Below are 16,826 nucleotides of genomic sequence, written 5' to 3' on the forward strand. Positions count from 1 at the left end.
AACTGTCCTACCTGGTTAAATAAAGGGGAAATAAATAAAATGTTGAAAAAAATTGTTAAAGAATGTGCTTTGAAAAGAAACGTATGACCTATATAAAATAAGTAATATCCGCACCTCTAATGCTCCTTAAAGGTTTATTGAGACATACATAAGACAAATCTTTCGATACCACTGGGCCCTCGAAGGAAGATTGCGCAAACAGTTTACTCTAATTGACACTCAAAATATGAAATGACTTAATATTTTAAAATCTGTCAAACTGTTGTTTCATAAAATGTGAGATGTTTTGGCCATGCAGCTTTTAGTTTCAGTTTGTTCATTATATCCTTGCTTTTCGGGGACCCCTGAAGTCAAGCAACTAAAAAGTACCTATAGTTATTCTAAATTAAACATTCTTGTTTATGAGATAAACAAAAACATCTCAAACAAAAATATTTTAGGAAGGGGTATACTAGCCAACTTTCCTAAATATTCTGAAAACGTTTTATTTTTATTGAAAGCTTGAAATGGGCAGGACCTAAATGACACAACAACCAAAACACACAAGTATTGCCTTAACAAGAAAATCAATAGTTATTTCTTGTTTATCAAAGTTTGCCAGCTAACTCATTGATCCTGCTTTGTAGTATACACCGCTGTGTGTGTGGTCTAAACACATAGGTAAAGCTTTTGGTTACAGTAGCCAAAGAATACTGTATTTGAACTTATAGCTGGGGAGAGCGGATCATTAACTCACCATATCCAAGGGCGCCTTCTTCAATTCAACTGTGAATGAAAAGACCAATTCTCTGTTTAGTATAAAGCTCATACACCTTTGACACACACAACTCCAGAGATCCCTCAGGCTTAGTGTATTTTCAGGATTTAGTCAGGCTTGCGTGTTACACACCACAACCAGTGTGTTTTTTTTTTCAGACGGCCAATGAAAAAAAGGTCAGCGAGTGATGTAACCGAACGCACTACAACCCAGCTCGTGAATTCACATGATGTTATTCTTTTAAGTTATACAATTTCAACCATAATTTACACAACAATTAGGTATTTTTGACTCGGCTACACCTAGTCTGTTGTGACAGACAGCGGATTAGCATCATTCAATTATTATTTTAGACCAAAAGTAGCTGTTGGATTTTAACAGCAAAGGTTTGTAAACACAGGTGGACTTTACCGAAGGAGAAGGGCTGAGGACTGGCTTTAATAGTTGCGGGGGGGGGGGGGGGGGAGAAACTGTCCGCTTCCATCCAGTACAGGTTTCAAAGTCAAAGTCAAATTGAATAACACTAAGCATAACCCATCTTTGATAGCAAGCACATTTCCTAGTTAACCCAATGAAACAAAATATATGACTGTTTGGAAAGGTTAAACTTACTGTAGTAATACTGCTCCACCTTGGCCCCCAATCCTGATGTGATAGGGCCTTTTCCAGTTCTTCAGAAACACCAACTGTTGAGCTGAGGAGAGAAGCGTGACCAATAGCCCATATTCTCAAAAATGTGAACAATGACAACTGAAATGCAGGGATTGGGAGAAACTCCCCAAATACAGGCGTGCCAAGCTTGTAGTATCATACCCAAGAAGAGTGGAGATGCTTCAAAGTACTGAGTAAAGGGTCTCAACTTATGTAAATGTAAAAAGTAACAAAAATGCCCCCAAAAAAAAGTTCTTTGTCATTAAGCAGTATTGTCTGTAGATTGATGAAGGGACAAAAACAATTTAATCAATTTAAGAATAAGGTTGAAACATAACAAAATGTGGGAAAATTCATGGGGTCTGAATACTTTCTGTACAAATTCACAGGCCTCCACATTCAAAGAACTTGCACAGTTTATCTGATGGTTATGCAAACACCTAAGCCTCACAGGCTTTGACTTATACACGACCTAGGCTTATACAACATGGTCCAAGAACTAGCAGTCTAGTGAAAATTTATCTGGGGGCCTGGCAGAAGCAGCGGTGCATTCCTGGCGTGCAGACAGTCGAGGCTTTTTCTCTATCGCTCATCTTTAAACACGAGGCGGTGGGAGAGGAGACGAGAGCCCTTAAGCCGCGTCACATGACTCTCACACGGCTACAGCTTCCTCATCTCTGTCTCTGAGTGCGCGCGTGTGTGTGTGTGTGTGTGACGAATTTAATTGTCACATGCTTCGTAAAAATAATAAAAACACAGGGTGTAGACTAACAGTGAACTGCTTACTTACAGGCCCTTCCCACCAATGCAGAAGAAAGCCAAAAGAACTAGAAAAATAACATGCGGAACAAATACACAACGATAACTTAGCTACAGTGGGGAGAACAAGTATTTGATAACCTGGAACATCGTCAGTGTTTCCTACATACAAAGCATATAGAGGTCTGTACTTTTTAATCATAGGTACACTTCAACTGTGAGAGACGGAATCTAAAACAAAAATCCAGAAAATCACATGATTTTTAAGTAATTAATTTGCATTTTATTGCATGCCTTAAGTATTTGATACATCAGAAAAGCAGAACTTAATATTTGGTACAGAAACCTTTGTTTGCAATTACAGAGATCATATGTTTCCTGTAGTTCTTGACCAGGTTTGCACACACTGCAGCAGGGATTTTGGCCCACTCCTCCATACAGACCGTCTCCAGATTTCGGGGCTGTCGCTGGGCAATACGCACTTTCAGCTCCCTCCAAAGATGTTCTATTGGGTTCAGATCTGGAGACTGGCAAGGCCACTCCAGGACCTTGAGATGCTTCTTACGGAGCCACTCCTTAGTTGCCCTGGCTGTGTGTTTTGGGTCGTTGTCATGCTGGAAGACCCAGCCACGACCCATCTTCAATGCTCTTACTGAGGGAAGGAGGTTGTTGGCCAAGATCTCGCAATACATGGCCCCATTCATCCTCCCCTCAATACGGTGCAGTCGTCCTGTCCCCTTTGCAGAAAAGCATCCCCAAAGAATGTTTCCACCTCCATGCTTCACGGTTGGGATAGGGTTCTTGGGGTTGTACTCATCCTTCTTCCTCCAAACACGGCGAGTGGAGTTTAGACCAAAAAGCTCTATTTTTGTCTCATCAGACCACAGGACCATCTCCCATTCCTCCTCTGGATCATCCAGATGGTCATTGGCAAACTTCAGACAGGCCTGGACATGCGCTGGCTTGAGCAGGGGAACCTTGCGTGCGCTGCAGGATTTTAATCCATGACGGCGTAGTGTTACTAATGGTTTTCTTTGAGACTGTGGTCCCAGCTCTCTACAGGTCATTGACCAGGTCCTGCCGTGTAGTTCTGGGCTGATCCCTCACGATCATTGATGCCCCACGAGGTGGAGCCCCAGACCGAGGGTGATTGACCGTCATCTTAAACTTCTTCCATTTTCTAATAATTGCGCCAACAGCTGTTGCCTTTTCACCAAGCTGCTTGCCTATTGTCCTGTAGCCCATCCCAGCCTGGTTTAGGTCTACAATTTATACAGGTAATGAGTGGAGAACAGGAGGGCTTCTTAAAGAAAAACAGGTGATCAAATACTTATGTCATGCAATAAAATGCTAATTAATTACTTAAAAAAATCATCCAATGTGATTTTCTGGATTTTTGTTTTAGATTCCGTCTCTCACAGTTGAAGTGTACCTATGATCTACCAGTACGAGGTAGATCTGTACATATAGGTAGGGATAAATTTACTAGGCAACAGGATAGATAATAAACAGTAGTAGCAGCAGCATTTGTGTGTGAGTCTAAAGAGTTGGGGCAAAAATTGTCAATGAAGATGGTTACCTATTTAACTAATAGCTACCGGACTAACTATTTAGCAGTCTTACGGTTTGAGGGTAGAAGTTGTTCAGGGTCCGGTTGATTCCAGACTAGCTGCATCGGTACCGCTTGCCGTGCCCGTGCGTTATCGGAGATAACAGTCTATGAATTAAGTGGCTGGAGTCTGAACATTTTTAGGGCCTTCCTCTGACACCGCCTGGTAGAGGTCCTGAACTTCAGGGAGCTCGGACCCAGTAATGGAATGGGCTGTACGCACTACCCTTGCGGTCGGATCCAAGCAGTTGCCATACCAAGCTGTGATGCAGCCAGTCAATATGCTCTCAAATGGTGCAGCTGAAGAACTTTGAGGACCCAAGGGCCCATGCCGACTCTTTTCAGACTCCTGAGGGGGAAAGGGCTTTGTTGTACCTTCTTCACGACTGTTGGTGTGGACCATGATAATTCCTTAGCGATGTGGACACGGAGGAAATTGAAGCGCTTGACCACCTTCACCATGGGTGTGTGTGTACCGAACATGTCCAGGTCTGTTGTTGCATTTCTGCAGACAGTACTGTGGGGGGGGGGGGGGGGGGGGTGAAGTCAGGACATGGGTAGTGCCGTGTCACTGAATCCTGCACCTGGTGAGCTCTCACTACTAAGAATACATCTCCGCCTTCATAAGATGTAGATTCACAGTTTACATGTCACAAAATGTCCACTTTGGCAGATTACATGTCATGTCAAACTGAATTGAAAACCGACCACAATAATAGAAAATAAACTCCTATTGAAAGTAGAGACTAAGAAATGTTTGGCGTTTTAACTAGGCAACTTTTCTGCTGTATATTTGACTGGTTTGTGAGTCAGACTTTAGAGCAGAAAGGGCAACTAAACTGGTACTATTCATACTTATACTATTCAAACAATTTCTTATTGTTCAAATAACTACGTTCGCCTATGTAAAAGGTTGCAGTTATCTAGAAAAGACAGAGCTCGGGCAGAGAGAGAGCGATGGGCAGGTGTCTGATACCACATGGACACCAGATGATCTGTGTGGGCACAGTGAGGATATGGTACAGTGACGCCAGAAAGCATTCAGACCCCTTGAATTTTTACACAGTTAATTTACAGCATCATTCTAAAATGGTTTAAACGAAGAAAAAAAAAAATCTTCATTAATCTACATTCAATACCCAATAATGACAAAGCGAAAACAGATTTAGAAATGTTTTGCAAATGTATTAAAAACCTTAAAATCACATACACTAGCATTCAAATGGGGTCATATAGAAATGTCCTTGTTTTTGAAAGAAAAGCAAAAATTTCCCCCATTAAAATAGATCAAAATACAGTGTAGATAGACATTGTTAATGTTGTGAATGACTAGTGTAGCTGGATACAGTTTATTTCTTTAAGGAATATCTACACAGGCGTACAGAGGCCCATTATCAGCAACCATCACTCCTGTGTTCCACTGGCACATTGTGTTAGCCTTTTAAAATAATAAACTTGAATTGGCTAATTGATCATTAGAAAACCCTTTTGCAATTATGTTTGCACAGCGGAAAACTGTTGTCCTGATTTAAAGAAGCAATAAAACTGGCCTCCTTTAGACTAATTGAGAATCTGGACCATCAGCGTTTGTGGGTTTGAGTACAGGCTCAAAATGGCCAGAATCAAAGTACTTTCTTCTGAAACGCGTCAGTCTATTCTTGTTCAGAGAAAAGAAGACTTTCCATGTGAGAAATTGCCAAGAAACTGAAGAGCTCGTACAACGCTGTGTACTACTCCCTTCACAGAACAGCGCAAACTAGCTCTAACCAGAATAGAAGAGTAGGAGGCCCTGGTGCACAACTGAGCAAGAGGACCTTTCCAGCTACAATAGTAATTTACAACATTAACAATGTCTACACTGCATTTCTGACCAAGTTGATGTTATTTTAATGGACAAAAAGTGAGTTTCAAAAACAAGGACATTTCTAATTGACCCCAAACTTTTGAACGGTAGTGTAGCTAGTCAGACCCCTCAGACTCAAAATCAGGTGTATCCTGTTTCCACTGATCATCCTTGATGTTTCTACAACTTGGAGTCAACCTGTAGTAAATTAAATTGATTGGACAGGATATGGAAAGTCACACCTGTCTATATAAGGTCCCACAGTTGACAGTGCACGTCAGAGTAAAAACCAAGCCATGAGGTCAAAGGAATTGAACGAAGACCTCAGACAGAATTGTGTCGAGGCACAGATCTTGGGAAGGGTATCAAAACATTTCTGCAGCATTGAAGGTCCCCAGGAACACAGCGGCCTCAATCAATTCTTAAATTGGAATAAGTTTGGAACCACCAACACTCTTCCTAGAGCTATCTGCCTGGCCAAACTGAGAAATCGGGGGAGAAGGGCCTTGGTCAGGGAGGTGACCAAGAACCTGATGGTCACTGACAGACCTCCATAATTCCTATGTGAAGATGGAAGGAACTTCCAGAAAGACAACCATCCCGCAGCACTCCAATCAGGCCTTCATGGTAGAGGGGCCAAATGGAAGCCTCAGTAAAAGGCACATGACAGCCCGCTTGGTGTTTGCCAAAAGGCACTTAAAGGACTCGGACCATAAGAAACAAGATTCTCTGGTCTGATGAAACCAAGATTGAAGTCTTTGGCCAGAATGCCAAGCATCACGTAGCCTGCTGGAGGTCATTTTGCAGGGCGCTGGCAGTGCACCTCCTTGCACAAAGGCGGAGGTAGCGGTCCTGCTGCTGGGTTGTTGCCCTCCTACGGCCTCCTCCACGTCTCCTGATGTACTGGCCTGTCTCCTGGTAGCGCCTCCATGCTCTGGACACTACGCTGACAGACACAGCAAACCTTTTTGCCACAGCTCGCATTGATGTGCCATCCTGGATGAACTGCACTACCTGAGCCACTTGTGTGGGTTGTAGACTCCGTCTCATGCTACCACTAGAGTGAGAGCACCGCCAGCATTCAAAAGTGACCAAAACATCAGCCAGGAAGCATAGAAACTGAGAAGTGGTCTGTGGTCACCACCTGCAGAATCACTCCTTTTTTGGCAGTGTCTTGCTAATTGCCTATAATTTCCACATTTTGTCAATTCCATTTGCACAACAGCATGTGAAATGTATTGTAAGTGTTGCTTCCTAAGTGGACAGTTTGATTTCACAGAAGTGTGATTGACTTGGAGTTACATTGTGTTGTTTAAGTGTTCCCTTTATTTTTTTGAGCAGTGTATTTCATCCATTTTGGAATAAGGCTGTAACGTAAGAAAATGTGAAAAAAGTCAAGGGGTCTGAATACTTTACGAATGCACTGTACACTGGAGAAGCAACATAAATTTGTTCAACATTGGCGTGTTCACTTAACTACATTTGGTCACATGGATAGCTAGTGTCACTCACGATAGTGCACAGTATTGCACGTCCATTCACAACCAATCCATCCATTCAGTTAGAAACACGGCAATGACCCTTGGTTACTTTAACAGCCTTCAAAACCAAGCAAGAAGACAAACAAATTATATGGACCAGGATTATTCCTGAACTTTGTGAATGGTGTAACCAAACTGTTTCCATCTGAACCGTGAAAATAGCATCACCATAAATCAAATAGATTCAAGAGGCCGAAATTTGGCCACTGCTTCTCCTGAAGTCGTCACCTAAATCACAAAAAGTCTTCAGAAATCCACCTTGTATTAGCAGTGGCAAGGTCAGGTCTACAGCCTCTGAACCATTAAACTTCCCCAAAACCTGGGCTTTGTAGGCTATATCCACTGAGCTAAAGAAGGGGTGGATGGACTCAGTCTCCTAGCGTGAGTCCCACCGTAAGCAGGTGCAGATCAGCATGAGATCTTTAAAACTGAACGTATGTGTGATGCTGACTACAGGCTGGGAACGAGTTAACCGCAGGGTGAGAGGGACGGACCGAGGCTACGCCTGCAACCAGGTAAACACTTATTAGCAAACAATGCCAAAACAGGGACGACTGAAACTAGAAAAGCACTTGGGGAGGGCTCAAAAAGGTACAGCTTACCTTTATCTCAAGACCTAGAGGGACAAAAGAAAGAATCCGCTCACACCCAATGCTCTTCTGGGTTACTATTGGAACTGGTTGGCTGTTTTAAAGTCTTTAAATCAGTTGACGTATGTTGTAACTTTAATGTGTTACAGAGTTAATGTATTGAGCTGTATCTAAAGATATTTCTTTACAGTTATTTACGGATGTAATTGCATTGGTTAGTATTGAATTACGCTTTTGACTGCAAGTTCCAGAATGCCGTGCGACAGGAAGTAGAGAGTGAACGCGCTAGTTAAGTGCAATTAACAGGTGATTAGTTTGGCTCCTTTGCGCTAGCAGCTTGCTGGCATTGCTCTGTAGAATGTAAAGTTGTTAAATGTAACGTGATCAAGTATTCAAACTAAAAGAAGCTTTCATATCAAACCCGACGTCACGAGTCATTACTTTGAAGATAGTTATTCTATAACGTAGGCTAACTCGTTTGTGTGTGGGACATGGTATACAAAGGGAGGGGACATAGTGTGCATGCTTGTGTATGTCTTGGAGATGGGATCAGAGTTAATGAGCCACTGAACCGGACATTTTCTGGAAGGGGTGGGGGTCCAGATGATTCGTGCGTATACAGACTGAGCAAGAAGCCAGAGTCTGGTGTGTTACGCAAGAGAGCCTCTCGTTGGGGGCACAAATGGGCATCACATTCGTGAGGCAACATGCTGACATATCATTGGGAGAGAGAGAAAGAAAATGGACAAAGAGAGAGAACCAAACGATATGATGAGGCCTGTGACGGTTATTGAATAACCGTGGTTGGATGAACCGTTTGTCAAAACCTTTTAAAAATAGGCCAACATTAATTTGGGGATTTTTAAAATGTTTTATTAACTTTATTTTCATGTAGATAAACTTTACCTAATGGGAGTGTTGACTAATGATAAGCAATTGTTTGGCTAAGTTCGTCTATTAAACTTTCAACATTTCCTCTTTCCAACTTTCCTTTGATGCTTTAGCTAGAATGCGCTAATGTTGGGTCAAATGGACAAGGCGCCATTCCTCTCCAACCTGGCATGGTATAATTCTTAACATATCGACTAATCAGCAATGATCCTGCCCGGTCCTGGCCGATATGATGCCCTAGGCGATACGAAGTAGAATAGTAGCCTAGGTTATAGTGCACGGCCAGCAATGCACTTTCATGCATAGTAGCCTACAGTTTGTAAAACAGGCAATTTCCGTTTATTACAGTCATTTGGTTACATTAATTTCATGCATGTACTAATTACAGTAGTTCACCATTTCATTCTCAGACTGGAAACGTTGTTTACAGAGTTCAAAACCGGCTACACTAGAGAAAAAAAGTATTGGTTTATTTCATAGGCTCCCATCATTTATGTGCTCCATGTGAGCAATGAGCATGTGTCTGGTTTCTCTGTCCTGTTACTGTTGACGGAGAGTGAACGCATAGAAGTACCTGCCCTGCTTCTTGCTAATGTCAAATCTAGGAAAGTGCCCAGCCGGGCTTCTCCGTCATTTTTCCTTCACCTCAGAGAGCAAAGACTTTTAACAAATGTTATCCTTTCAAAAATATAATATTAGTTCCAGTTTTTGAAAAATCTTTCCAACACTCTCCCCCTCGATAATCATTGTCGCTGATAAATAGCACACACACACACAACTTGTCCATAGGCTATTTGTTTCTATTTGAAGGATTGTCAAGTTATTCTTCATACTCGTCCCCTTTAAACAATCTACTTTAAAAGAAAAGCATAATAAAAATAAATTATTAAATGAATGGAGGAATGTTTTTAATGAATGGAGGAATGTTTGCTCATCTGACATACGCTGTTGGCTTTGATTTATGGGTGCTTTTACGAGGGTGTGCTTGTTTGAGTTCGCCGATTCTCTCATTATTGTCCATTAAGAAAGTTTCCTAAAGTAGCATGTCTGGACACAATCACTTTAATAAGAATCAAACGGTCCTGGTCATGATTTAAGCTACATTATTTATCTCATTAAGGTGTCCTGTCTTTGAAGAAAATACACATGACTAAAAGTATGTGGACATATGCTCAATTAACATCAAGGGGGGGGGGGGGGGGGGGGGAATGGAGTTGGTCCCCCCCTTTGCCACTATAACAACCTCCACTCTTCTGGGAAGGCTTTCAAGATGATGTTGGAATATTGCAGTCGGGGACTTGCTTCTATTCAACCACATGAGCATTAGGGAAGTCAGGCACTGAATTCTTCCCAAAGGTGTTCGATGGAGTTGAGGTCAGGGCTCTGTTCAGGCCAGTTAAGTTCTTCCACAGGGACCTCACTTTGTGCAAAGGGGCATCATCATTCTGATACAGGAAAGGGCCTTTTACCACAAAGTTGGAAGTAAAGAATCTTCACCTGGAATGCATTTCAATTAACCAGGTGTGTCTTGTTAAAAGTTAATTTGTGGGAATTCTTTCCATGTTAATGCATTGGAGCCAGTTATATATTGTGACAAGGTAGGGGTGGTATACAGAAGATCACCCTATTTGGTAAAAGACCATATAAAAGACCACATAAGTCCATATTATGGCAAGAACAGTTAACATAAGCAAAGAGAAACGACAGTTCATCATTACTTTAAAGAAATGAAGGTCAGTCAATGCAGAAAATTAGGAACCAAGTTTCTTCAATTACAGTCGCAAAAAACATCAAGCGCTATGATGAAACTGAAGTTGAGGACCACCACAGGAAAGGAAGACCCAGAGTTACCTCTGTTGTTCAGAGGAGACTGCATGAGTCAGGCCTTCGTAGTCGAATTGCTGCAAAGAAACCACAACTAAATGACACCAGTAAGAGACTTGCTTGGGTCAAGTGGAAATATGTCCTTTGGTCTGTGGAGTCCAGATTGAGCTTCCAACCACTGTGTCTTTGTGTCTATAGAATTCAAGGCACACTTAACCAGCATGTCTACCACAGCATGCTTCAGCGATACGCCATCCCATCTGGTTTGCGCTTGGTGGGACTATAATTTATTTTTCAACAGGACAATGACCCAAAACACCTCCAGGCTGTGTAAGGGCTATTTCACCAAGAAGGAGAGTGGAGTGCTGCGTCAGATGATCTGGCCTCTACAATCACCTGACCTCAACCCAACTGAGATGGGTTGGGATAAGTTGGAACACAAGAATGAAGGAAAAGCAGCCAAAAAGTGCCATTATATGTGGGAACTCCTTCAAGGCTGTTGGAAAAGCATTCCATTTGAAGTTGGTTGAGAGAATACCAAGAGTCTGCATAAAAAATAATAAAAAATAAAACAAAACCTTGAATGAGTAAGTGTCCAAACTTTTGACTTGTACCGTATATGCAGAAAATAGGTTCTGTATATACAGTGGGGAGAACAAGTATTTGATAACCTGCAAATTCAGCAGTGTTTCCTACTTACAAAGCATGTAGAGGTCTGTAATTTTTTATCATAGGTACACTTCAACTGTGAGAGACGGGATCTAAAACAAAAATCCAGAAAATCACATTGTATGATTTTTAAGTAATTAATTTGCATTTTATTGCATGACATAAGTATTTGATAACCTACCAACCAGTAAGAATTCCGGCTCTCACAGACCTGTTCATTTTTCTTTAAGAAGCCCTCCTGTTCTCCACTCATTACCTGTATTAATTGCACCTGTTTGAACTCATTACCTGTATAAAAGACACATGTCCACACACACACAGACTCCAACCTCTCCACCATGGCCAAGACCAGAGAGCTGTGTAAGGACATCAGGGATAAAATTGTAGACCTGCACAAGGCTGGGATGGGCTACAGGACAATAGGCAAGCAGCTTGGTGAGAAGGTAACAACTGTTGGCGCAATTATTAGAAAATGGAAGAAGTTCAAGATGACGGTCAATCACCCTCGGTCTGGGGCTCCATGCAAGATCTCACCTCGTGGGGCATCAATGATCATGAGGAAGGTGAGGATCAGCCCAGAACTACACGGCAGGACCTGGTCAATGACCTGAAGAGACGTGGGACCACAGTCTCAAAGAAAACCATTAGCAACACACTACGTCGCCATGGATTAAAATCCTGCAGCGCACGCAAGGTCCCCCTGCTCAAGCCAGCGCATGTCCAGGCCCGTCTGAAGTTTGCCAATGACCATCTGGATGATCCAGAGGAGGAATGGGAGAAGGTCATGTGGTCTGATGAGACAAATAGAGCTTTTTGGTCTAAACTCCAATCGCCGTGTTTGGAGGAAGAAGGATGAGTACAACCCCAAGAACACCATCCCAACCGTGAACCATGGAGGTGGAAACATCATTCCTTGGGGATGCTTTTCTGCAAAGGGGACAGGACGACTGCACCGTATTGAGAGGAGGATGGATGGGGCCATGTATTGCGAGATCTTGGCCAACAACCTCCTTCCCTCAGTAAGAGGGTGTAGGGGTGGTGTGGCCGGCGGGCCTCCCGGGTGGCGCAGTGGTCTAGAGCACTGCAGCGCAGTACTAGCTGCGCCACCAGAGTCTCTGGGTTCACGCCCAGGCTCTGCCGCAGCCGGCCGCGACCGGGGGGTCCATGGGGCGACGCACAATTGGCTTAGCGTCGTCCGGGTCCGGGAGGGTTTGGCCGGTAGGGATATGTGGATATTGTAAAGTGTAAAGTGAATATTGTAAAGTGGTTGTTCCACTGGATATCATCATAAGGTGAATGCACCAATTTGTAAGTTGCTCTGGATAAGAGCGTCTGCTAAAATGACTTTAAAAAAAATGTAAATGTAAGAGACTGACAATGACCCAAAACACACAGCCAGGGCAACTAAAGAGTGTCTCTGTAAGAAGCATCTCAAGGTCCTGGAATGGCCAAGCCAGTCTCCAGACCTGAACCCAATAGAACATCTTTGGAGGGAGCTGAAAGTCCGTATTGCCCAGCGACAGCCCCGAAATCTGGAGAAGGTCTGTATGGAGGAGTGGGCCAAAATCCCTGCTGCAGTGTGTGCAAACCTGGTCAAGAACTACAGGAAACATATATCTGTAATTGCAAACAAATGTTTCTGTACCAAATATTAAGTTCTGCTTTTCTGATGTATCAAATACTTAAGGCATGCAATAAAATGCAAATTAATTACTTAAAAATCATGTGATTTTCTGGATTTTTGTTTTAGATTTCGTCTCTCACAGTTGAAGTACCCATGATAAAAATTAGACCTCTACATGCTTTGTAAGTAGGAAAACCTGCAAAAATCGGCAGTGTATCAAATACTGTATATAAAAAAGATACAGAAAAGCCAACAGACAAGGTAGGCATATCTTTATTTTGACTCTTAATATTGTGTGTCAATACTAAAATGCAACAGATCCTCTCCAACCTGACATTTCTTAATTTTTCTTAATATTTTTAAGTAATAACCTGAATAATAATGAAATGTCATGATAATAACGCAGTGTAATGGCTTGTTTGAAATAGGTTTTTACTAAGGAAACATATCCATGTAAACAAGTGTACAAACCAAAATGTGACCCCCACTGAATGGGTGTCAGTGACCGTGTATATTGGCTTGGCCAATCACCATAACCTCAAATTCCAAGACTGTCACAGCCCTAACCATGAGACATCACCATAGGGTCATAGGAGATGTGGGAGCCTGATCGACCACCTAAACAGGGAATTTAAAAAAGGTTGAGAAATGCCTAACTGAACACGAGAACAAGTAAGAATTAAAGCGCGCGCGCGCGCGGGGGGGGGGGGGGCTGCTAATCTGGGGGGATTTTCAACAGCCTCTCAGGACAATTTCCACAGCAGTCTGAACATTTTGAGGTGATATATATGGAGGAAACAGAGTGCATTTTAGGATTTGTGTACAAAACTATCTTATGGGCAAAGAGTCAGGCTCATGTGTAAGGCCCAGTCCAGGGATTTTATACTGGCACCTGGAAAGCCGGGTAGGTCATTAGGCATACTGCGAATCTTCACGGAAAATATGTGGCTAGAGGAAGCTTGGACTGCTAACTCATGTCCTGTTCACAGTTTCGGGCAAAGACTCATTTTCAAAGTTGACCTCCTATACAATCCCTCAGACATACTAAAAGAGGAAGGAAGTTCTGTTATAAGCAATGATTAACATTAGAGCTGCTGCTTGTACATTTTACAAGACTTTGTCCAGCAGCACCTGATTTGCAGTGTTACAGTAATTCTGAATAAGGCTACTCTGTAAAACTGAACCCTACATCACTTCTGCCATTAATTCTACTGCATCTAGTTACCAGGCCGGTCAGTGTACATGCGTATTTGCCACTTGAAGGAAATTTGCATTCAGCCGTAAGAAGTACAATACAGACACGGCACAAAATGCAAGTTATGAAAGCCATAATATAATATATATTCATGTTATATAGGGCTAGGTAAAAGTTAGTGTTAAAAACGAAAACATAGGCCTAGGCATGGTGAAAATTTTGCCAATACCCTCACCTTGTCATTATAGGCCTAAGCTTGTGGGATTTCCAAATCCACACAAAAATAATGTGCGGTGTGTTAACAGAACATTCTGGATGCCATTTGTATGAAATGCATTAGTCAGTAGCATCTAATAGCAAAACAAATATGTTCACATTCACAAATAACCACACAGAGATGGCTCCGGTTTGCAAAACTACTGGAAATTTCCATAATGCATAGTTCTTGGGAGGGTACGGTAGGCTCATCGGCTTCCAGGGTTTAAGACTTAATAAGACATATTCCTACAAACAACTGAAAGTTCGACATAACAGCTTTCATGGAAATGCAACTACATCTGTCTGGTAGCCTTATACCTTTGGATTAGATTGCCTCCTTATGTAGATAATGGTAATGCACGTATGGCTTTGCTTTTAAAGGCTTAGTGCAGTCAAAAATGCAATTTAACTTTGTTATATATACACCGAGTGCACAAAACAAATGGGAATACCTTCCTAGTATTTAGTTACAACCCCTTTTGCCCTCAGAACAGCCTCAATTTCATCAGTGCATGGACTCTACAAGGTGTCAAAATCCTTCCACAAGGATGCTGGCACATGTTGACTCCAATGCTTCCCACAGTTGTGCCAAATTTGCTGGATGTCCTATGGGTGATGGACAATTCTTGATACACGTGGGAAACTTTTGAACGTGAAAAGCCAAGCAGTGTTGCGGTTCCTGACGCAAACCGGTGTGCCTGGCACCTACTACCATACCCCGTTCAAAGGCACTGAAATATTTTGTCGTGCCCATTCACCCTCGGAATGTCACACATACACAATCCATGTCTCAATTGTCTCAAGGCTTAAATCTTTTATCCCGTCTCCTACCCTTCATCTAAAATGATTGAAGTGGATTTAACAGGTGACGCCAATAAGGGATCATAGCTTTTACCTGGTCAGTTGATGTCATGGAAAGAGCAGGTGTTCCTAATGTTTTGTACACTCAGCGTATATTTCCACACTACGCGGTTGGGGGGAAAATTGTGAAAATGGTGATGATAAAGCCATTTGAATGTAAGAGCTGATTGAAAAGACTGCCTGAAATTTCTGCCAGATTTGGTCTTCCATGGTGACGTTGCCATGCTGTAAATAAGTTACTAGACCAATTAGAGAGTTCCAAACCTCTTGGCCCATCCCATGTAAACCACTCCAACAACCCTAGCAAAATTGTTCTCATTGCTAAGAAGCTTTGTCTTTATGACCATTTTAATTGAAAACAAGCACAGTAAGATAATTAATTGTTACCCAGAAATGATTTGATATGGAGATAAAAACAGCTGCATTGAACCTTTAACATTTCTGGGAACATCTTAAGTTAAATGTGGGGTATTGGAGTGTGACCTTGTAACAGACTTAAATAGCCACTAGACCTGTGTCTAGCCCAATGGTTCAACTTTGGAACACTCGCTAAAAAAAGTGACCTGTAGAATGAACGTGGGATTTCGACTTGACCACAAGCACAGCAAGAAAGAAAATCAATCAGATAATACATTGAATAACAGATGATCATGCAGATGAGGCAAAAGGTAGCCTAGTGGTTAGAGCGTTGGACTAGTAACCGAAAGGTTGCAAGATCGAATCCCTGAGCTGACAAGGTAAAAAAGTGTTCTGCCCCTGAAAAAGGCAGTTAACCCACTGTTCCTAGGCCATCATTGAAAATAAGAATTTGTTCTTAACTGACTTGCCTAGTAAAATTAAATGTACATCTGTATTGTTTCAAGTTCAGTGCACTGGAGCAGTTGTTACATTTGAGGAGTGGTCATCATGAGCAAAGTAACTTGTATAATTTTAGTCTGAATACCGTTATCAAACTTGCCTGTGCTTAGGCTTAGCAGTAGCACAGCCGCTGCTATAGAAAAAAAAAAAAGTTAGTCTTGTATCTCGGGTAGGACTTTTACAATGCCCATCTCTAGACCTTCCCGTTCAAAATACATATTTTACCTGCGCTACATATTTTTCTTAATCGGAAATGTGCACCTTCAGCGGGACAGTTAAACGGGTACACACAAATTAACCATCATGAGTAAGGAAACGAAAATAGTTTAAACCCTACTCTATGACAAATGGTTTATTGAAAACAGATCTGCAGTACGGAGGAGGAGGTCATTGCCACTAACTAAATTCGGAAAAGTATGTGTGCCACAATTTATCCCATCATTGTGCCACGGTTCAAAAAAGGTTGTAAGCCACTGCAGTGGTCTAGAAGCAAGGCAAACATTGAGTCGGTTACGGTAGTATTGATTCTGTGCCTGTCTACCAGGCCCAATACATACCTGCAGGTATAGTTCGTAGATACTATTATAATTTCTCAACAAATGTGCTACATTTAATAAATTAGGCTGCCAGCCAAATAGAACTAGAGCGCATTGCTAATACTGAACCACAACAAGCTTATGACACACTAGCTTAGCTACTTTAACAAGGACTGACTTAACGTTACCAACAAATTATTCGACATTTAATTTAACGGAAATGTTATCGTTCAGACATGCACAGCCGTACACATGGACTGCATAACGTTGGACAAGCCACCAACGTAGGTTGCTAGTTAACGTTACTAGCACCGTTAGTTGCCGTTTTGGTTTCTCGGCTTCCCATCATAGGTCAGTGGA

At 42.1% G+C, this 16,826-nt stretch overlaps 1 protein-coding gene across 1 annotated transcript in view; it reads right to left on the reverse strand.

The window, feature by feature from the left end:
• Nucleotides 1-16,826, reverse strand: part of slc39a10 (solute carrier family 39 member 10) — a 58,317-nt gene that overhangs the window by 40,785 nt on the left and 706 nt on the right. The window contains exons 2-3 of the mRNA XM_055870241.1: nucleotides 1,370-1,451; nucleotides 737-765 (exon numbers count right to left, since the gene is read on the reverse strand). Coding sequence (XP_055726216.1) covers nucleotides 737-739 — 3 coding nt within the window. The 5' untranslated portion in view covers nucleotides 740-765; nucleotides 1,370-1,451. The remainder of the gene's footprint in view (nucleotides 1-736; nucleotides 766-1,369; nucleotides 1,452-16,826) is intronic.

The sequence above is a fragment of the Salvelinus fontinalis genome, chromosome 19 (genome assembly GCF_029448725.1).
Source record: "Salvelinus fontinalis isolate EN_2023a chromosome 19, ASM2944872v1, whole genome shotgun sequence".
Classification (NCBI taxonomy): Eukaryota; Metazoa; Chordata; class Actinopteri; order Salmoniformes; family Salmonidae; genus Salvelinus; species Salvelinus fontinalis.